At 51.2% G+C, this 22,682-nt stretch overlaps 1 protein-coding gene across 2 annotated transcripts; it reads left to right on the forward strand.

Annotated features, from left to right (window-relative positions):
* The first annotated feature begins 68 nt into the window (after window positions 1–68).
* tmtc3 (transmembrane O-mannosyltransferase targeting cadherins 3) lies at window positions 69–20,696 on the forward strand. Of its 2 annotated transcripts, none has more exons than XM_056416925.1 (14): window positions 69–198; window positions 879–1,092; window positions 4,198–4,416; window positions 8,728–8,827; window positions 9,908–10,023; window positions 10,136–10,308; window positions 12,730–12,982; window positions 13,505–13,653; window positions 13,737–13,857; window positions 14,443–14,554; window positions 15,221–15,324; window positions 15,960–16,129; window positions 18,129–18,355; window positions 19,253–20,696. In XM_056416925.1, the coding sequence occupies exons 2-14, from the start codon at window positions 904–906 to the stop codon at window positions 20,062–20,064; spliced, it is 2,745 nt and encodes a 914-aa protein (XP_056272900.1). In that variant the 5' UTR covers window positions 69–198; window positions 879–903; the 3' UTR covers window positions 20,065–20,696. The 2 variants fall into 2 exon arrangements, with proteins under 2 accessions (XP_056272900.1, XP_056272899.1); XM_056416924.1 differs by having other exon boundaries at window positions 69–194.
* The last annotated feature ends 1,986 nt before the right edge of the window (window positions 20,697–22,682 follow it).

The raw sequence follows: 22,682 nt of genomic DNA on the forward strand, positions 1-22,682 counted from the left end.
CGGCCGACGTTGAACGCGCGCGCTCACCTCTGACCCGGAAGTGATCGTGATGACGCGTCGGGGCAGCCGCTAGCATCTCACGAGAGGACCGCCGCTGTCCGGATCCTCTCCTCCGTGTGTGTGTGAGCCGTGAACGCTGTTCAACGTGTCTGATACCGCCTCTGCAGTCACCGTTCGCCCTTTTTATAGACACGGTAGGTAGGAAATAACAATCATAAAATCATTAAATGCCATTTTGTTCGTATCAAAGACGCCTCTCAGCCCGGTTAGCGTCAGCTAGCTGCTGTGCGGCTAGCTGACGCTATGCAGCAGCAGCGAGACAGAAATAGCTATTTGGGGGCTTTTTAACAACTGTTATACCACCGCGAAAACAACGTGGATCTCATACGTTTGACCAGAGGGCTGCCGCTGTGTAGCTATGGGAGGAGGCCAGAGCTCAGCTGCGGGGAGTCCGCCCTGCAGCTGAGCTCCTGCCAGCTGTGGCCTCACGGGGCTTCAGGCTCTCTCTGATGGCCATGACGTCTCTGACGGCATGTCATGTCTGCTTTGTAACGCTTGTCTTGTTTGCTGTTCGATGTGGGCTGTCTCTTGTTGTCTGTATGCGTTCCCCTAGTTTAATAAAGCTTTCCAACCCTAAACGGGGTGGCGGACTATCAGGGTGCTGAACGTCAGGAGTATTACCACCACCTGTGTTCAGCCAGCATGAGCATTGTGATCAGGACTCTCCAGAGGAAGAGTCCAGCACAGACACAATGTCCGTGACTGTCTGTGACCGGTCTCCAGCTCTCATGATCCTTCCCTCTGGAGGCTGTCTGAGTCCCATCAGGTGAGCCGCTGCCCTCCAGGTGACCCCTCTTGACCTCTTGTCTCTCGCACAGTGATCGATGACGGCTTTGGTCGGCCATGGCTGTCGTGTCATGGAAGGAGATGTTACTTTTGACTGGACTGGTGGTGGCGTGCTACTGGAACAGCGTGGCGTGCGGCTTCGTGTTTGACGACGTGTCGGCGATCCTCGACAACAAGGACCTGCGGCCCTCGACCCCGCTGCGCAGCCTCTTCCTCAACGACTTCTGGGGAACGCCGATGTCCGAGGTAACCCGGGTCCACGATGCACCTCTGTGCTGCATCACAATTACTTTCTCACGCTTTTACGTTGAGCTGAGTTTAAGTTTGATTTCAGTCACTGAACTCCTCGTTTGCCCCCTCCTCATGTTCACGTGCCTCTGAGGTTGCTCTCAAAATGGCCAAAACTAAGCCGGCAACTCTGGAGGTGATGGGGCTGCAATCGATGAACCATTCAACAGCGCCAACAGAGGTTCCCCCATGGGAGGGCTGCTACTCAGACATTGTGTGGTTGTATCACTCATATCATTTAGTTTACAGCAATATATATATATACTACCGGTGACTAACAGTTGAGAACATATCAGGGTTTTTCCTGGGTCAAAATGGGTCTTCGGTGCTCCCCAAAAAAATGTCTGTATCGCCATGTCACCATAATTAACAGACATCTATGTTTTTGTTTTTTTCCCATAAATAATGGAGGCAATGCTTGAGGAAATCATTTTGCTAAAATAGATCGGCTAATAGATTGACAATTAGAGATTCACCGATCAGGATTTTGGTGCCGATCACCGATCACTGAAATCAGTATCTGCCGATCCGATAATACCGATCACCGTTCACGGTGTTGATTGAAGCATTCTATTTATTGTGTAGCATTATTGCTATGAGGACTATGAGGAAATACATATATAAAGCACCTCAAACATTAAAGAAATTACAGATTTCTTTAAACATTTAGGACTTTTACTTTGAAAAATGTCCTAATTGATACATTTAAATAGTTTGATTGCTATTGATGGGGATTTCAGATATGTATGGAACACATCTGTATCATTCATTTCCTGGAACTCTTGGGGAAATCTATAGACAGGACTTTGTTTAACATACAAAAGTCTGACTTATTTTTATAAACTCTTCCTTGGTGCAGTAACAATGTTTTAATGTTAGCATAATTTAAGCTAAATATCAGAAACGATCTCTAAAGATACAAAATCAGTTCATTGTTTACTTTGATATGTTAGTGTATGATTTGTCGACATCTTATTTTGAAAAACGGATGTTGTTTCACGTGGTTCTTTCCGCTAACTTTGCAAAACCGGATGTTGTTACTTTAATCCTTCCGCTAACTTTATCAAAACCCTCTTAGCTCCTGATGGAATGTGTTTAGCGTGAGCATCTCTAGGGGCTCAGAGCCTCAGACATGTGAGAGTCGGCTGAGTCGACCCAGAGATTCAACTCGGGGGACGGGGACGCCGCTCGGTGGTGAGGATCCCCTCTGACCTCTGACCTCTCACTCTGCGGCCCTCGCCGGGCGCATCGTCTCCGTTGCGCCGCCATTGAAACGTCTGATAGTTTTTCTCGCAGATGTTACGTCATCTGATCGGCCATTTTGAGAACGCCGATCAAAACCGATAATGGGAATATCGGCCGATATGGATCGGCGCCGATCAGATCGGTGCATCCCTATATAGTCCAGGTGTGTTGGTGCAGGTCGGGCTGGTGAGGGACCAGCAGCTGGCCGCTCTGTCCATTCGCCTCACAGTATTGATAAGACAAGAAGACACGCTTATCAACGCCATTACTGTTGATCCAAACAGAACGAGGGTTCGGCTGTAGCCGACTTGAAACATACGATTGAGAACACATTCGCTGACGTGCACCTGATGAACACAGGTTGTTTTTTTCCATCGCCATTTTGTCATAGGCGTTCGGGAAAACGGCTTAGGCGCACGCCCACATTTTCTCTATGCAGGAAAAACCCTGCATATAATAATAATAATATAATAATAATTTTCGACTTTTATAGTGCTTTTCAGTCCACAAAGAAGCTTGAGCACCCGGATGGTTCCAGTTGTTTTTGCAATGTCAGCAGTTGAAGTCCAGTGAAGAACCTGAAATGGAACAAAGCTCAGCGGCAAACTGCCAGAGGTTAAACCAAAAACTGAAAACTAATGTACGTTTCAGAGTTCTCCAAAGGGGACTTCTTCAGGGAACAAGGAATCAAGGGTTAACGACTTGCCGCTGTTCTGGAAGTAAATGAAGCCGTGCAAGTTGATGCTGTGGATCCTCCGGGTGTCTCAGCTCCATCCCTGTATGAAGCAGTGTGGGGACAGACGGTGCTCCTCCGCCCTCTTCAGCGTGACGTGGACAGTGTCGTACTGCAGGAAGTCATATGGTGCTCTTAGCATGGCAAGAACAAGGTCATGAACAGAAGACCGGCCATGAGAAGCGTCGCTCTTTCCTTTAGAGAACTGGTTCTAAAGCTCTCGAGCGGGACTCAGGGACGTGCGGGCAGGGGAGGCAGGTGAGGCAAATAATGATGACATCAAATGTATATTAATATTTGTCCACCGATCTTTATGTAGGACTAATTTCGAACATTTATATCGTCAAAATCGCTGAATTTGCCTCTTTCCTGTTTAAACAGGAAGAAACGAGAGTCGAGCCAAGCCTCTGATTGCGCAATCCATCACAAGCTGGGTTGATGCGATTGGCCCGTGCGGGTTGCCGTATCTCTGCATGTCGCCAATATAATGTTTGCAGATATGTTTATTTGCCCTGATGTTCCACAGTCTGCTAAGCTCTTTAACCTTTACACTTTAACGTTGGTAAGGGACATATTTAGTTTGCTGATGGTAAATAAAGCCGCAGGGTGAGGTGCTAGTCCTCTGCCGGCCTGCAGGGGGCGCTCCTGAGCCAACGGGTCCTTGTTGCTGCTTCTTCTACGCTGAGGCGCCAGGGAGTCCAGTCCGTTTGTTTTTGTGTTTTTCTACGTCAGACTGCCAACATGGAAGAGGATTAAACATCTGAGCTGAACACGTCTCAAAACTGGACTTTCAGTCAAAGTGGACGTGATGAACAGGTAGACCAGACAGACAGGTGTGCTGCACACTGCGGGACAGAAGATAACTCTCTTTTCAAACGGAGTGTGTGTGCCTGTGTGCTGCGTGAAGAATGCTGATGAGACATGAAGTAACCAGCAGCCAATTGAATCAGCCCCTTCTGGGTTTATATATTTAAATCTGACACTCAAGGAGTGCGAGCCTCAGCACCATGAAGCTCGCCGCTCGTCACTGCCGGTCCCGTCTGTTGGTCGAGCTGCTCAGAGTCATGGGTCCTGTTCCCCCACAGGAGCGGAGCCACAAGTCTTACCGGCCGCTGACGGTGCTCACCTTCCGCCTGAACTACGTGTTCAGCGAGCTGAGCGCCGCGTCCTACCACCTGCTCAACGTGCTGCTGCACGCCGCCGTGTGCGTGCTGTTCCTGCGCGTGTGCCGACTGTTCCTGGACCGCACGACCAGCCTGGTGGCCGCGCTGCTGTTCGCCGTGCACCCCATCCACACTGAGGCTGTGAGTGTGTGTGTGTGTTCCTCACTCACTGAAGTCCAGGAGCATTTAAACAGACATGAGGCACTTTATTAAACTTGTAGAATAACATTTAACCTTTGTTGAAAATAATCAATAAACTTATTTAGGCTCACAGGATATAAGCAACTGTCATAAAGATGGCAATAAAAGACTATTAGGCAATAATAAGACTGAAGAAAACATATCAGACAATCATATTACATTGTATTATTATTTCTTTGTGGTTATTCATTGTTAAGTTTTTATAAACGACTATTATAATTATAATGATCAGTCCTCTGCTGGACTTCAACCTCAACACCGGCTTGAACACAAACACTCCCGCTATGGAAAGAAGCTGAATCTTGGCACAATGTGTTGTTGACACCTTAGATCCCGCCCCTTTGTTAGATCCCGCCCCTTTGTTAGAGCCCGCCCCTTGGGCCTGACCATGACACGGCGTCCCGTGGTGCACTGCGTCTACGTGCTTTTAACTCTTCTAACGGGATCAAGTCAACTCAAGTTACCGTTAACAGTCCCTTAGCCCCCCCCCCCCCCCTCGTCTGTTACTACGGCGATGATCACCGGGCCTCTGGTTTCCCCTGCGGCCGTTATCGGCTCCATCGAGGTGGTTGAGACGACCAGACGACCAGGCGACCAGACGACCAGACGACCAGACGACCAGACGACCAGGCGACCAGACGACCAGGCGACCAGGCGACCAGGCGACCAGGCGACCAGACGACCAGACGACCAGACGACCAGGCGACCAGGCGACCAGGCGACCAGACGACCAGGCGACCAAACGACCAGGCGACCAAACGACCAGGCGACCAGACGACCAGACGACCAGACGACCAGGCTCTGCTCCTGTCCAGACGCTCTCTCTGTCCAGGCTCTCTCTCTCTTATGTCCAGGCTCTCTATGTCCAGGCTCTCTCTCTCTCTCTCTCTCTATGTCCAGGCTCTCTCTCTCTCTCTATGTCCAGGCTCTCTCTCTCTCTATGTCCAGGCTCTCTCTCTCTTTATGTCCAGGCTCTCTCTCTCTCTCTCTCTCTCTCTCTCTCTCTCTCTCTCTCTCTATGTCCAGTCTCTCTCTCTCTATGTCCAGGCTCTCTCTCTCTCTCTATGTCCAGTCTCTCTCTCTCTATGTCCAGTCTCTCTCTCTCTGTCTCTGTCTCTCTATGTCCAGGCTCTCTCTCTCTCTCTCTATGTCCAGTCTCTCTCTCTCTCTATGTCCAGTCTCTCTCTCTCTCTCTCTATGTCCAGGCTCTCTCTCTCTCTATGTCCAGTCTCTCTCTCTCTGTCCAGTCTCTCTCTCTCTCTATGTCCAGTCTCTCTCTCTCTCTATGTCCAGGCTCTCTCTCTCTCTCTATGTCCAGGCTCTCTCTCTCTCTCTATGTCCAGTCTCTCTCTCTCTCTCTCTATGTCCAGGCTCTCTCTCTCTCTCTCTATGTCCAGTCTCTCTCTCTCTCTCTCTATGTCCAGTCTCTCTCTCTCTCTCTCTCTCTATGTCCAGGCTCTCTCTCTCTCTCTATGTCCAGGCTCTCTCTCTCTCTCTCTCTCTATGTCCAGGCTCTCTCTCTCTCTATGTCCAGTCTCTCTCTCTCTCTATGTCCAGGCTCTCTCTCTCTCTATGTCCAGTCTCTCTCTCTCTCTCTCTCTCTCTATGTCCAGTCTCTCTCTCTCATGTCCAGTCTCTCTCTCTCTCTCTCTATGTCCAGTCTCTCTCTCTCTCTCTCGCTCTGTCTCTCTATGTCCAGGCTCTCTCTCTCTCTATGTCCAGTCTCTCTCTCTCTCTATGTCCAGTCTCTCTCTCTCTCTATGTCCAGTCTCTCTCTATGTCCAGTCTCTCTCTCTCTCTATGTCCAGTCTCTGTCTCTCTATGTCCAGTCTCTCTCTCTCTGTGTCCAGGCTCTCTCTCTCTCTCTATGTCCAGGCTCTCTCTCTCTCTATGTCCAGTCTCTTTCTCTCTCTCTATGTCCAGGCTCTCTCTCTCTCTCTCTATGTCCAGTCTCTCTCTCTCTCTATGTCCAGTCTCTCTCTCTCTCTCTCTCTCTCTCTCTCTATGTCCAGTCTCTCTCTCTCTCTATGTCCAGGCTCTCTCTCTCTCTCTATGTCCAGTCTCTCTCTCTCTCTCTCTCTATGTCCAGGCTCTCTCTCTCTCTATGTCCAGTCTCTCTCTCTCTCTCTATGTCCAGTCTCTCTCTCTCTGTGTCCAGGCTCTCTCTCTCTCTCTATGTCCAGTCTCTCTCTCTCTCTCTCTCTCTATGTCCAGTCTCTCTCTCTCTCTATGTCCAGGCTCTCTCTCTCTCTCTCTCTATGTCCAGTCTCTCTCTCTCTATGTCCAGGCTCTCTCTCTCTCTCTCTATGTCCAGTCTCTCTCTCTCTCTATGTCCAGTCTCTCTCTCTCTCTATGTCCAGGCTCTCTCTCTCTCTCTCTCTCTCTCTATGTCCAGTCTCTCTCTCTCTCTCTCTCTCTATGTCCAGGCTCTCTCTCTCTCTCTATGTCCAGTCTCTCTCTCTCTCTCTCTCTCTATGTCCAGTCTCTCTCTCTCTATGTCCAGGCTCTCTCTCTCTCTCTATGTCCAGTCTCTCTCTCTCTCTATGTCCAGTCTCTCTCTCTCTCTATGTCCAGGCTCTCTCTCTCTCTATGTCCAGGCTCTCTCTCTCTCTCTATGTCCAGGCTCTCTCTCTCTCTATGTCCAGTCTCTTTCTCTCTCTCTATGTCCAGGCTCTCTCTCTCTCTCTCTCTCTCTCTCTCTATGTCCAGGCTCTCTCTCTCTCTATGTCCAGTCTCTCTCTCTCTCTATGTCCAGTCTCTCTCTCTCTCTATGTCCAGTCTCTCTCTCTCTCTCTCTCTATGTCCAGGCTCTCTCTCTCTCTCTATGTCCAGGCTCTCTCTCTCTCTCTATGTCCAGGCTCTCTCTCTCTCTATGTCCAGTCTCTCTCTCTCTATGTCCAGGCTCTCTCTCTCTATGTCCAGTCTCTCTCTCTCTCTCTCTCTCTCTCTCTATGTCCAGTCTCTCTCTCTCTATGTCCAGGCTCTCTCTCTCTCTCTCTCTCTATGTCCAGTCTCTCTCTCTCTCTCTCTCTATGTCCAGTCTCTCTCTCTCTATGTCCAGGCTCTCTCTCTCGCTCTCTCTCTCTCTATGTCCAGGCTCTCTCTCTCTCTATGTCCAGGCTCTCTCTCTCTCTATGTCCAGGCTCTCTCTCTCTATGTCCAGTCTCTCTCTCTCTCTATGTCCAGTCTCTCTCTCTCTCTATGTCCAGGCTCTCTCTCTCTCTCTATGTCCAGGCTCTCTCTCTCTCTCTCTATGTCCAGGCTCTCTCTCTCTCTATGTCCAGGCTCTCTCTCTCTCTATGTCCAGGCTCTCTCTCTCTCTCTATGTCCAGTCTCTCTCTCTCTCTCTCTCTCTCTATGTCCAGGCTCTCTCTCTCTCTCTATGTCCAGTCTCTCTCTCTCTCTCTCTCTATGTCCAGGCTCTCTCTCTCTCTATGTCCAGTCTCTCTCTCTCTCTCTCTCTCTCTCTCTATGTCCAGGCTCTCTCTCTCTCTCTCTATGTCCAGTCTCTCTCTCTCTCTCTCTCTATGTCCAGGCTCTCTCTCTCTCTATGTCCAGGCTCTCTCTCTCTCTATGTCCAGGCTCTCTCTCTCTCTCTCTCTCTCTCTCTATGTCCAGGCTCTCTCTCTCTATGTCCAGTCTCTCTCTCTCTCTCTCTCTCTATGTCCAGTCTCTCTCTCTCTATGTCCAGGCTCTCTCTCTCTCTCTATGTCCAGGCTCTCTCTCTCTATGTCCAGTCTCTCTCTCTCTCTATGTCCAGTCTCTCTCTCTCTCTCTCTCTCTATGTCCAGTCTCTCTCTCTCTCTATGTCCAGGCTCTCTCTCTCTCTCTCTATGTCCAGGCTCTCTCTCTCTCTATGTCCAGGCTCTCTCTCTCTCTCTCTATGTCCAGTCTCTCTCTCTCTGTCTCTGTCTCTCTATGTCCAGGCTCTCTCTCTCTCTCTCTCTATGTCCAGGCTCTCTCTCTCTCTCTTCCGGCTGTCGGTGGTATCTCCGTCTGGAATCTGTCCCTCTGAACGGATCATTTGTTTTATAGTTATGCACTGAAGCTCCCTTCATGATTAGTGCGAACAAAGGGTGTGTGTGTGTGTGTGTGTGTGTGTGTGTGTGTGTGTGTGTGTGTGTGTGTGTGTGTGTGTGTGTGTGTGTGTGTGTGTGTGTGTGTGTGTGTGTGTGTGTGTGTGTGTGTGTGTGTGTGTGTGTGTGTGTGTGTGTGTGTGTGTGTGTTGATTTGTTCTCTCTTCATCACCAGGTCACAGGTGTGGTTGGCAGAGCTGAACTGCTTTCCTCAATCTTCCTCCTGGCTGCTTTCCTGGCCTACACCAAATCCACAAGCGCAGACCACTCCATCGGTAAGTCTCTGGTCGTCCACCGGTCCCTCAGCCGCGGGGTCTGGACCCGAACCCAACATCCTGGTGTTCTGGAAGGCCAATGCACCCCAACATCCTGGTGTTCTGTTCTGGAACCCAACATCCTGGTGTTCTGGAAGGCCAATGCACCCCAACATCCTGGTGTTCTGGAAGGCCAATGCACCCCAACATCCTGGTGTTCTGGAAGGCCAATGCACCCCACTGCTCAGGGCAGCTCGAGCCCGTTGCTTGAGGTTGATGTCGTTGTTTTTACCGACCGCACCTGTTTCTCGTGCGGTCGGGAACGTGTTTCGCGGTTCTCCGGCTCGGGAACCCGGACCGACGTGAGAGAAAAGAAAAGCACCCGTTTGAATTCATTCCTATAATTGCACCTTGAGAAAAACCTCCACGCTGCATTAGAGGCCTTGTTTAAAGTGTCTTTCTCCCTGTGCAGCATGTGGTAAGCATCCACACTGAAGGCCTCTAAACCATGACATCACATTGTAATGCTCCCCGTCTGTGTCAGGCCTCTCTAGAGCTCATAGTGAGAGCAGGCTGTGAGCAACCCGCTCTGGGTTTGATGGTTCTGAGAGAAGTCCAACAGCACGTATCAGGGCTCTTGTTCAGAACGATGGCCTCACTGACTCGACAGGACTCGAGGAGTTATCTGGTGCATCTCTGTGCGGCCGCTTATCGCTCAAAGGTTTCCTGGATACCGTATCGTGGATCTACCATACCCCGCCTCAGAGGCCGAATCTTTTTGAAAGACTTGAAAGGCAGAAAAAGTGCCCTTCCTTCCTTTTAATGAGCCTCGACCGAAGAGACTGAAGCCCGCGGTGCGTTCAGGAACCGCTCATTAAGTCACATGTTTCAAAGTGTGCGACCGGGTGGTATAAATAGCTCCGTCGTCATGTTTCCAGGGTTAATGCAGAATCCATCCGTCTAGCTTTCATACTAACGATGGCCGACGGAGTCACGGACGTTCCTGGCGTCCGCATTGAGTCTAGGTCGGTGTCTTATGAGTGGTGAAGTCACATGAGATATTATGATGTCTTGCGTAATGGTTTGTTGCTGCTCTTCCAGTCTGGGCCCCCATCGCCCTGACGGTGGTCCTGGTGGCGGCGGCCACGCTGTGCAAGGAGCAAGGCGTCACCGTCATCGGCATCTGCTGCGTCCACGAGGTGTTTGTTGCGCAAGGGGTAAGGCTCCGCCTCCAACACGTGACCCTGGAGCGAACCCCGAGTCGCTCTCTGTCCCAGTGGCATGTCAAGTGTTGGAGAAACCTGGTTTTAAGTCTGACCCCCCCCCCAGTTCACCTTGCCCGCGCTGCTGACCACGCTGCTCCGGGCGCTGCGGGGCAAAGACGGCTTCCCGTACGCCGTCCTGCAGACGCTGCTGAAGCTCATCGTGCTCATCATCAGCACCCTGCTGCTCGTCATCGTCAGGGTGCAGGTCATCCAGTCGCAGCTGCCCGTCTTCACCAGGTAACCCCCCCCGCTAGTCGACCGCGCCGGCCTGTCGTGGACGGAGAGCCTCGTCCGCCGGGAGGAAAGGCTTCATTGTGTTGGAGCGCGTTGTTCCTGTCGCTCACTCAGGAGAGGCTTCAGGAGGGTTAGAGGTCAACCAAGGTCCCGACTGGAGACGCACGATGCGAGAGCTGGTCTACGTGAGGGTCTGGGGGTCTACGTTAGGGTCTGGTGGTCTACGTGAGGGTCTGGTGGTCCGTGAGGTCTGGGGTCTCGTTAGGGTCTGGTGGTCTACGTGAGGGTCTGGGGGTCGGTCTGGGGGTCTGGGTCTGGTGGTCTGGTCTGGTGGTCTACGTTAGGGTCTGGGGGTCTACGTGAGGGTCTGGTGGTCTACGTGAGGGTCAGGTGGTCTACGTGAGGGTCTGGTGGTCTACGTGAGGGTCTGGGGGTCTACGTTAGGGTCTGGGGGTCTACGTTAGGGTCTGGTGGTCTACGTGAGGGTCTGGGGGTCTACGTGAGGGTCTGGTGGTCTACGTGAGGGTCTGGGGGTCTACGTTAGGGTCTGGTGGTCTACGTGAGGGTCTGGTGGTCTACGTTAGGGTCTGGGGGTCTACGTGAGGGTCTGGGGGTCTACGTTAGGGTCTGGTGGTCTACGTTAGGGTCTGGTGGTGGTCTGGGGTCTACGTTAGGGTCTGGGGGTCTGCGTTAGGGTCTGGGGTCTACGTTAGGGTCTGGTGGTCTACGTTAGGGTCTGGGGGTCTACGTTAGGGTCTGGTGGTCTACGTTAGGGTCTGGGGGTCTACGTTAGGGTCTGGTGGTCTACGTTAGGGTCTGGTGGTCTACGTGAGGTCTGGGGGTCTACGTTAGGGTCTGGGGGTCTACGTTAGGGTCTGGGGGTCTACGTTAGGGTCTGGTGGTCTACGTGAGGGTCTGGGGGTCTACGTTAGGGTCTGAGGGTCTACGTTAGGGTCTGGGGGTCTACGTTAGGGTCTGAGGGTCTGGGGGTCGGTCTGGTGGTCTGGGTCTGGTGGTCTACGTGAGGGTCTGGGGTCTACGTTAGGGTCTGGGGTCTACGTTAGGGTCTGGTGGTCTACGTGAGGGTCTGGGGGTCTACGTTAGGGTCTGGGGGTCTACGTTAGGGTCTGGTGGTCTACGTGAGGGTCTGGGGGTCTACGTTAGGGTCTACGTTAGGGTCTGAGGGTCTACGTTAGGGTCTGGGGGTCTACGTTAGGGTCTGAGGGTCTACGTTAGGGTCTGGTGGTCTACGTGAGGGTCTACGTTAGGGTCTGGGGGTCTACGTTAGGGTCTGGTGGTCTACGTTAGGGTCTGGGGGTCTACGTTAGGGTCTGGTGGTCTACGTGAGGGTCTGGGGGTCTACGTTAGGGTCTGAGGGTCTACGTTAGGGTCTGGGGGTCTACGTTAGGGTCTGAGGGTCTACGTTAGGGTCTGGTCTGGGGGTCTACGTTAGGGTCTGGTGGTCTACGTGAGGGTCTGGTCTGGGGGTCTACGTTAGGGTCTGGGGGTTCTTCTGACAGCACATGTAGAGTCTGGTTCACATGTTTTGCGTGTCTTCCGATGTTCTTCAGATGTGTTGCACCGCCTCTATGGGTGGGTGGTGGGGTGAGGTGTGGGTGGGGTGGGGGGGGGCGGGGTGGGGTCGAGTGGGGCGGGGTCGGGTGGAGTCGAGTGGGGTGGGGGTGGGGGGGGGTGGGGTGGAGTGGGGCGGGGTCGGGTGGAGTCGAGTGGGGTCGAGTGGGGTGGGGTCGAGTGGGGTCGGGTGGAGTCGAGTGGGGTGGGGTCGAGTGGGGCGGGGTGGGGTCGGGTGGGGTGGGGTGGGGTGGGGTGGTGAGTCGGGTGGGGTGGGGTGGGGTCGGGTGGGGTCGGTGGGGTCGAGTGGGGTGGGGTGGGTGGGGTCAGTGGGTCGAGTGGGGTGGGGTGGGGTGGAGGTGGGGTCGGGTGGGGTGGGGTGGGGTCGGGTGGGGTCGAGTGGGGTGGGGTGGAATCAGGTGGGTCGAGGTGGGGTGGGGTGGGGGGGGAGTGGGGTGGGGGGGGGCGGAGTGGGGCGGGGTGGGGTCGAGTGGGGTCGGGTGGGGTGGGTGGGGTGGGTGGGGTCGGTGGGGTGGGTGGGGTGGGGTGGGTCAGGTGGGGTGGGTGGGGTGGAGTGGGGTGGGTGGGGTCAGTGGGGTGGGTGGGGTCGGGTGGGGTGGAGTGGGGTGGAGTGGGGTCGAGTGGGGTGGGGTGGAGTCAGGTGGGGTCGAGTGGGGTCGGGTGGGGTGGAGTCAGGTGGGGTCGAGTGGGGTCGGGTGGGGTCGAGTGGGGTGGGGTGGAGTCAGGTGGGGTCGAGTGGGGTCGGGTGGGGTCGAGTGGGGTCGTCGGTCTGCTTCTCTCCCCTCTGTTCTTCTTTGACCCTCGTGACCTCGTGACCTCTGCCTCTCGTAGGTTTGACAACCCGGCGGCCGTAAGCCCCGCCCCCGCCCGGCAGCTGACCTTCAACTACCTGCTGCCGGTGAACGCCTGGCTGCTGCTCAACCCCTCGGAGCTGTGCTGCGACTGGACCATGGGCACCATCCCCCTGGTGGAGTCGGCCCTGGACCCCCGCAACCTGGCCACGCTGGCGTTCTACGGCGCTCTGGGCCTGCTCGCCGCCCACGGCCTGCGCCACCGGCACGCCTCGGCCAGGACCGTCCTCATGGTGAGAGACGGCGGGGGGGCGGGGCCCGACAGACGAGTCCACAGAGCTTCTGGAGGAGGGCTGTCCAGTGACTCTGACCGTTTGAAGGGAGGTCACGGCTCAGGCCCCGCCTCCTTCCCTCTGCCAGAGCCCCACACACACACAGCAGCACGCGTCCACATGCACGGAGGATGGATTGCGGTTCTGGTTCTGGTGGAGCTGCCGCTGTGCGACCCGGCCGACCTCCAGACGGTGTCTGTTCCCGGCTCGTCTCTCACGCTGAGATGGCAGATATCCCAGGATCTCGTATCTGATTAAACCACCGATTCAGCATTTTATTCTTTTTTAGAACCGTTTTTGTCCAGCTGAAGGTTGTAATGCTCAGAGCCAGAGGAGTGGAACAGCTAGAAGCCACTCGAGGCCTCCAGGACGGCCATCTCCTTTAGAGTCAAGTGAACAGAACCGGTGCCGGTGACGCAGTGGAACGTGTGTTGCGCAACATCTCTGTAACGAGCGCCTTGGTTCTGGGTCCTTCTCCTCCAGGCCCTGTCCCTCATCGTGCTGCCCTTCGTCCCTGCGTCCAACCTCTTCTTCCCCGTGGGCTTCGTGGTGGCGGAGCGGGTCCTCTACGTGCCCAGCATGGGCTTCTGCGTGCTCGTCGCCCACGGGTTCAAGATGGTGTCCCAGAGAGGGTGAGCGCCCGGACGCCGCTCTCGCGTTGATGCCGAGGCTCCCGGCCGTGCTCTTTATCCGAGTCTTCGTACGCCCTCTGCAGGCGCCTGAAGAAGATGTCCTGGGTGGTGATCGGCATGCTGCTGGCCACGCACGCCGTGAAGACTTTCCGGAGGAACTGGGACTGGGAGTCCGAGTACACTCTGTTCACCTCGGCCCTGAAGGTGAGCTGCAGACGCACCTTCAGGCGGATTCCTGCTGCGCTGATCCAGCCGGTTGTGATCAGGAGAAAAATGGAAAAGTAATAAGAAAGAACTGGAAAAAGAAGGAAAAAAATGTAAAAGTAATTTTTTTTAAACTGGAATAGTATTTCTTTTAAACTGGAAAATTATTATTTTTAAAGTTTTGTTGTATAACACAAAAAAAACTGGAAAAGTTAAAAAAAAAATAACTGGAAAAGTACAACAACAACAAAACCTGGAAAAGTTAAAAAAAAGTTATTTTAAAAACTAGAAAGAAAAAAAGTTAAACTAGAAAAGTGTTTTGTAAAAAAAAAAAAAAAAGGCAATGTAAATGACTGGAAAAGTAGGAAAAAGAAACTGGAAAAGTATTTTAAAAACTGTAGAAACTGAAAGAAAAAAATGGAAATGTGTAGATTTTTTAAAAGCGTTTTTTAAATAAAACTGGAAAAGTTTAAAAAATACCTAAACATTTTTTTTTTTAACTGGAAAAGAAGAAAACAATTTAAATGTGGTGTAAAGCCCATTGGTCCACGTGTATTAACCCTTTTCTTTAATTCGTCTTTTCAGGTGAACAAGAACAACGCCAAGTTGTGGAACAATGTGGGCCACGCCCTGGAGAACCAGAACGACTACCTGAAGGCGCTGCAGTACTTCCTCCAGGCCACTCGGGTCCAGCCAGGTGAGGCGCGGGGATGCCGGAGCCTGAGAGCAGCAGCTGATGAACAGCTGGAGGCTGCAGACACGTGATGCTCTGGACATCCCGAGTGTCTACTGGCATTACATTCATCATTCAGAAAAAAACGTTTCTTTAGTATTTAGATATTGAACAACTGGAGAAAAAAAAATTTTTACTGGATTTTTTGTTGTTGAAGTTTTAGAAAACCAAATAAAAAAATGTTAACCCAAAAAAATTACTGGAAAGTATTTTTTCTTTTTTTGTAAAACTAGAAATGTAAAAAAAAATTGACAAGTATTTAAAAAAAGTATTCTCACATCTCTCATTTCTAAAAGACGTGGGTCTTCAGTATTAAATGTGGAACAAGCCGGTTCTTTGTCTGATCTCACGATCCTAAACGTCTCATGTTGGAGCAGGTTTCGTTTTTCCTCCCGTGAACCGAGACGACCGCCGACTTTCACCGGCTCGCCACCCGGAGAGTGTTTCCCCGAGATAACCGGAGGAAACGCTCGCCCCGTGAGCGCTTCCTGCTAATCATCCAGCGCCACTTCCTGAAGATTAATTTTGCTTCTTTAGTTCCTTTTCCTTTGAAGTACAGCTTTAATTTCTGTATACTTACCATAAGTTTACTTGTGGAACGTTAAAGTTATTTTTCTCTTCTCAACACAGATGACATCGGGGCCCACATGAATGTTGGAAGAACCTACAAGAACCTGAACAAGTCCAGAGAGGCAGAAGATGCCTACCTGGTCGCCAAGTCCCTGATGCCACAGGTATGTCATCACGTCACATGACCCAACCTGGTGGATCTCCTCCATTCAGATACTGTTCTAGTCTACAGCGGACTTGATGGTGGCGGGTCACATGATCCACAGTCCACAACATCTCAATAATAACTTGCTCTTTGATTTAGTGCCATGTATTTAAAATATATATATTTAAATATATTTGATATATATCAATGTATTTAAACTATATATACATATATTTAAACTATCTTATATATTTATATATATATATTTAAATGTAGACATCTCTTTTTTAATATATATATACAAAATTTGTATTTATTATTTTTATTAAACTAGATACATTATAAACAATACATATTCTAATAATAAATACATGATACTCTCATTTCAAGTAAAATAAAAACTGGATAAAAAAAAAAATACATTTTGGAAAGTTTTTAAAAATAGTTATGATGCATCTTGAATTATTGTACTTCACACCTGAATGAAGTGAATTCAAAGTTTCGTTTAATCTTTCTAAATGAAGTGATGTGATTGGATGAGGTGGTTCAGTAAACTGACGCGCTCCGTCTGGGTCGATGGTCCTCATTGAGACGTGTGTTTGCCGTGATTCAGACCGCCTCCAGCCGGTCACGCCGATGCCTTCTCCCCGGCAGATCATTCCCGGGAAGAAGTACGCGACGCGCGTGGCGCCGAACCACCTGAACGTCTACATCAACCTGGCCAACCTGATCCGGGCCAACGAGTCGAGGCTGGAGGAGGCCGACCAGCTGTACCGGCAGGCCATCAGCATGAGGCCGGACTTCAAGCAGGCCTACATCAGCAGGCAAGAGACTGATGGCCCCGGAGACCTGGAGCGCCACTTCCCAGCCTCTCACTACTTCTGCTCTCACACCGGGGCAACCGGCACATGGCCGTTCCCTTTCGTGGGTCTCGTGCCTCTTGGTGCCTGTAGCATGCCCGAGGCCGCCACCCGTGGGTTTCCCCCCCCAGCACCAAGGATCCGCCAGACCGCAAGAGGTTTCGTTCCAAGACATATTTATTCGTCACTCACACGACACCGAGCAGACCGCACAACACGTGCCTCTGCTCACCTCCCTCTCCACTCTCGAGTGGCAGCTTTTATAAGGGTGGCCTCGGCTGCTGAGTGATTGCCAATCACCAGCAGCCGAGGCCAAATCAGACACAGCTGCCACAGTGCCGTTGGGATGTCTTTCACCTCAATTTCCGCTCTTTCTGGTTTGATTTGACCTCTCACCCCGCTGCACCGACACTTCCTTTGTCGTGTGTCTGGACTCAGGTGACTGTGGGTCAGAGGTCAGCAGCTGTGTGTCCACGGTGTGAGACTGTTGGTCGCTCTGGATTAGAGCGTCAGATGAAACGTAAAGGGAGGTGCTGCTGGATTTATTATCACTGATAATCTTTGTTTGATTAACTCCAGGATTTAAGGCGTCACTACCGCAGTTCATACGAGTCAGTTACAGCTTTTAAAACGCATTCTAATGAATAATATACATATATATACAGGACTGTCTCAGAAAATTAGAATATTGTGATAAAGTTCTTTATTTTCTGTAATGCAATTAAAAAAACAAAAATGTCATGCATTCTGGATTCATTACAAATCAACTGAAATATTGCAAGCCTTTTATTCTTTTAATATTGCTGATTATGGCTTACAGCTTAAGAAAACTCTAAAATCCTATCTCATAAAATTTTAATATTTCCTCAGACCAAGTAAAAAAAAAGATTTATAACAGCTGAGTGTTTGTCAAGGCTCAGGAAACCCTTGCAGGTGTTTCGAGTTAATTAGACAATTCAAGTGATTTGTTTAATACCCTACTAGTATACTTTTTCATGATATTCTAATATTTAGAGATAGGATATTTGAGTTTTCTTAAGCTGTAAGCCATAATCAGCAATATTAAAAGAATAAAAGGCTTGCAATATTTCAGTTGATTTGTAATGAATCCAGAATGCATGACATTTTTGTTTTTTGAATTGCATTACAGAAAATAAAGAACTTCATCACAATATTCTAATTTTCTGAGACAGTCCTGTATGTATTTTATTATGTATTTATTAAAATATATATATAAATATTATGTATTTAAAATATATATAATATTATAATATGTATATATTTATTAAAATAATATAAATAAATATTAGGTATTAATTAAAATATATATATTTTGTTATGTATTTATTAAAAAATATATATACAGAATATGTATTTATTAATATATATATAATGTATTTATTAAAATATCTATAAACAGATTATGTATTAATATATATATAATGTATTTATTAAAACATATATCCGTATAAATATGTATTTATTTAAATATATAATATAGATATATTATCTATTTATTAAAGTGTATAATATACCGCAGCCTCACCCCGGTTCGTATGGATGTGAATGAGTGTTGGTGGTGGGGGAGGGGCCGTAGTTGCTGATTGGGGGAGGGGCCGTAGGCGCTGATTGGCTGCCACGCTTCCGTCAGTCTGCCCCAGGGCAGCTGTGGCTCCTGATGTAGCTCCACCACCGGGATGACTGTGTGTGTGACTACTGGACTCTGGACTGTAAAGCGACTTCGGGTCCCTTGAGAAGCGCTATATAAATGATTATTATTATTATTATATCATGTTTTTATTAAAATGTATAATCTTTCATCTGTAGCGTAAGTCCTATATGTCCAGTCTGGAGGTTGGTTTGATAACCTGTGATTGGATGATGATGATGTCATGGCCTCTCAGACCCCTCCGGGCGGGAGGGGCGTGGCTCTGTGATGTCATCCGTCTCTCCTCTCCCTCAGAGGGGAGCTGCTCCTGAAGATGAACAAGCTGTCGGAGGCGCGCGACGCCTACCTGCGCGCGCTGGAGCTGGACGGCACCAACGCCGACCTGTGGTACAACCTGGCCATCGTCAACATCGAGATGAAGGACCCGCCGGGGGCCCTGCGCCATTTCAACCGGGCCCTGGAGCTGAACCCGCGCCACAAGCTGGCCCTGTTCAACTCGGCGCTGCTCATGCAGGAGTCCGGTGAGCCTCGCGGTGCGGCGGCACGTCGTCGGGCCCCGAGCCGGAGGTCACCTCGGGTCTGGGGCCGCGCCGACATCTCCTTCTACGAATGGCCCCCGCCACGGGGCCAGGAACCCGGGGACTCCGGGGACGGGTTCTGTCCCGCGGGGCCGTCTGTCAATCAATTTATTTTAAGTTTTTACAAGTTGCACATTACCAGACAACAAAAACAACAACAACAAATAAATGAAAATTACATAACAGCAAAACAACCCAATCAGACATGGACAGAACAAAGAAACACACGGACAGAAATCATGGTAAATCATGACATCATCGTAAATCATTACATCATGGTAAATCATGACATCATGGTAAACCATGACATCATGGTAAATCATGACATGGTAAATCGTGACATGGTAAACCGTGACATGGTAAATCGTGACATCATGGTAAATCATGACATGGTAAATCATGACATCATGGTAAACCATGACATCATGGTAAATCATGACATGGTAAATCGTGACATCATGGTAAACCGTGACATGGTAAATCATGACATGGTAAATCGTGACATCATGGTAAACCGTGACATCATGGTAAACTGTGACATCATGGTAAACCGTGACATGGTAAATCATGACATCATGGTAAACCGTGACATGGTAAATCGTGACATCATGGTAAACCGTGACATGGTAAATCATGACATCATGGTCAATCATGACATCATGGTAAATCATGACATGGTAAATCATGACATGTTAAATCGTGACATGGTAAACCGTGACATGGTCGTAAGTCATTGAGTAATTGGCTCCTCCTCCTCCTCAGTGACATCGTGTTTCTTGCTCCTCTCGTCCCGTGTTGTCTCCGATGTGTGACCGAGGTCCGCCGTGTCGTCTCTCTCAGGGGAGCAGAAGTTCTGGCCCGAGGCCAACCGGCGCTTCCTGTCCTACGTGGAGGAGGAGCCCAAGGACGCCAACGGCTACTTCAACCTGGGCATGCTGGCGATGGACGCCGGCGAGAGCGCGGCGGCGGAGCGCTGGATGCGGCGCGCCGTGGGGCTGCAGGCCGGCTTCCGCAGCGCGCTGTTCAACCTGGCGCTGCTGTACTCGCAGCAGGCCGGCCGCGAGGAGGAGGCGCTGCCGGCGCTGGACGAGCTGCTGCGGCACCACCCGCGCCACGTCAAGGGCCTGATCCTCAAGGGAGACCTCCTCATGAACCACCGCAAGGACACGCGCGGCGCCAAGGCCTGCTTCCTGCGCATCCTGCGCGCCGACCCGGGCAACGTGCAGGGCAAGCACAACCTGTGCGTGGTGTACTTCGAGGAGCGCGACCTGCCGCGCGCCGCCGCCTGCCTGGAGGAGACGCTGGCCATGGCGCCCGGCGAGGAGTACGTGCGCCGCCACCTGAGCATCGTGCGCGGTAAGATGGCGGCCATGAGCGCGGCGGGGCGGCCGCTCGCTCCGGAGGTCGGGGTCGCGGAGGGCGAGGGGGAAGCCGAGGAGGAGGAGGAAGGGCGGGACGCCGAGAAGAATGCCAGGAAATCCTCCGCGGAGAGCCTCGGAGGCGAGAGCCAATCGGAGGCCCCGGTTGGTCGCCATGCCGATGAGCCGCCGCCGGCGGCTAAGTCCACCGAGGAGATTAAAGACATCGAGAACAAGAGGGCGGCCGCCCTGAGGAGGCTGGAGGAGATCGAGCGCATCCTGAGCGGAGACTGACTCTTCTGGACCCCCCCCAACAGTAACCATGGAGACTAAAGGGAATCCACAACAAGCACAAGAGCCGCTGGAGAGGACAACTGTTGTTCCTCATGTGGTCATTGTTTATCAGGGGTACCCCCCCCCCCCCTCCTGTGTTTATTGTTTCAAACAGATTGATTGTACCGGAGAACAATTAAAGGAAATGACGTGACCTTCCCCCTGCGCCTCCTCACTGAGAGCCATCTAGAGGCCATGCCCCCCCCCATGATACTGTAAGCTACCCGCTATGCATCCACCTCTTTGTGCTATGCAGTTCATGTACATACATTTATATATTTATTATCTTTATATTAGCACTGCGTTTACCACTCTACTCTAACACGTGTGTAACTTTGTCTCCCAGTGATCATATATGATCATTATATCATGACGTGTGAACCACTAGTGATCATATATGATCATTATGACGTGTGAACCTCTAGTGATCATATATGATCATTATCACGTCTAACCAACGTGTCATGAGCCCTCATGAAGTCACCACAACAGAATATCACATGGTTTACATTTTGTCTGATTTTTGTCTTTTTTTTAATGAGGAGGAGGAGGAGGAGGAGGTGGAGGTTCTGAAATAAAGGTAGCTGACAGCTCGTGGTCTGGTGATGTTCTTCAGGTTCACCATGTGACCACCACACGGCCAATCACACGCTGACACGTCTTCTCATGGGTGTGTGTGGGTGATGGCATCATGGCCCCCTCAGTGGAGCCCCTTCCCAAGTGGAGCCCCTTCCCCCAGTGGAGCCCCTCCCCCAGTGAAGCCCCTTCCCAAGTGGAGCCCCTTCCCCCAGTGGAGCCCCTCCCCCAGTGGAGCCCCTTCCCAAGTGGAGCCCCCTCCCCCAGTGGAGCCCCTTCTAGAGGTCTACTAGAGGTCTACAGGAGGTCTACTAGAGGTCTACAGGAGGTCTACTGGAGGTCTACAGGAGGTCTACAGGAGGTCTACTAGAGGTCTACAGGAGGTCTAGAGGAGGTCTGGAGGAGCTCTGGAGGAGCTCTGGCAGCAGTCCTCACGGTGGTCCTCTTGTGTTCCAGATAATATAAACAACCTTCTCTTCCTGCCTTCTGCTCCATGCCTTGCTCAAAGGCTTTAACAAAGCTGCTGTACTGTAGAGGGTCCCCTTCAGGGTAGGATTACCTATTGCATGGGGGCGTGTCTCCGTAGGGTTTGGCTGTTTGTAGAATGCCTCTTTGACCTTTGACCTTTGACTGGAGGCTCATTGATGCTGAACACGCTGTCCTGCTGGTGACCTTTGGGACTGCGTTGCTGCTGTGAAGGTGAACCGTTGTCATGGCAGCGGTGGTTCATCCCATCGCTCCTGGAGGTCAGAGGTCGCCGTGGGAGGGCTTCAGATCAGAGGCCTTACTGTGAGTCCTTAAGGCTGCCCCCCCCTACAGAGGAGGCGGTCCTTCTCCTCTGACTCCAGTGTTTACCCTCATTCTGCATCAGGAAGCAGCTCCATGTGTTCACACCTCCATCAGCTCCACATGCAGTACCTGTTGTAACCCCTAGGGATAACTGGTCGTGTTGATGTTCTCCTGCAACGTTTCTAACTGAAGCCCGGCGCCCCGAGGGTCGCTCAGCTCTCACATGTGTGTCACCTGTTCGTCCCACGCCGTCAACCAGTCCAGAGTCCACATGAGTCCACATGAGTCCACATGAGTCTCTGGTCTGCGGCACCGCCTCGGCCACCGCTGCGTTGGGTTGTTGTGCGTTCACGAGATTTAAATGTCCATAAACGGTGTTGCGCTGCTCATAGCTCCTCATAACGACGTAGCATAGCGACGTAGAATAGCGACGTAGCATAACGATGTAGCATAACGATGTAGCATAGCGACGTAGAATAGCGACGTAGCATAACGATGTAGCATAGCAACATAGAATAGCGACGTAGCATAGCGACGTAGAATAGCGACGTAGCATAGCAACATAGAATAGCGACGTAGCATAGCGACATAGAATAGCGACGTAGCATAACGACGTAGCATAGCGACGTAGAATAGCGACGTAGCATAATGACGTAGCATAGCGATGTAGAATAGCGACGTAGCATAACGACGTAGCATAGCGACGTAGCTTCGCTCGCTCTGACGTGTTTCCATTGTTTTCCCCTCGTCGCCGACGTGACCTCCGGCCCGTCGTCTTCATGGTCATTCATCTACGATCCGGTGGACCGAGCAGAACCTCCACCACCTGATGGAGGTAGCTGTGCTCTGGACGCACAGCAGCGCCACCCAGTGGACACAGAGAGGTCATGCATGTATCACATGTGGCTCGTACGATGCCTCAGAACAACCCAAAAGCGTGAACTATGCTAATGAACACAGCCGGCGGTCGTCTCCGCCGACCGGCTGCTAGCACCACGCGGCGTAGCCTAGCACACAACGTAGCTTAGCACACGGCGTAGCTTAGCATGCGTTGTAGCTTAGCACACAGCGTAGCTTAGCACACGTCTGCTGTTGAGTATCAATGAAGGAGCATCTGGAACGGTTGGCTCCTCCCAGAAACACATTCCGCGGTTGTTTGTGTTCCTGCAGCGGTCAGCGTCATGTTGTCGGTCACAACGACCCGCCACCAAACA

This window comes from Pseudoliparis swirei, chromosome 6 (genome assembly GCF_029220125.1).
Source record: "Pseudoliparis swirei isolate HS2019 ecotype Mariana Trench chromosome 6, NWPU_hadal_v1, whole genome shotgun sequence".
Taxonomy (NCBI): domain Eukaryota; kingdom Metazoa; phylum Chordata; class Actinopteri; order Perciformes; family Liparidae; genus Pseudoliparis; species Pseudoliparis swirei.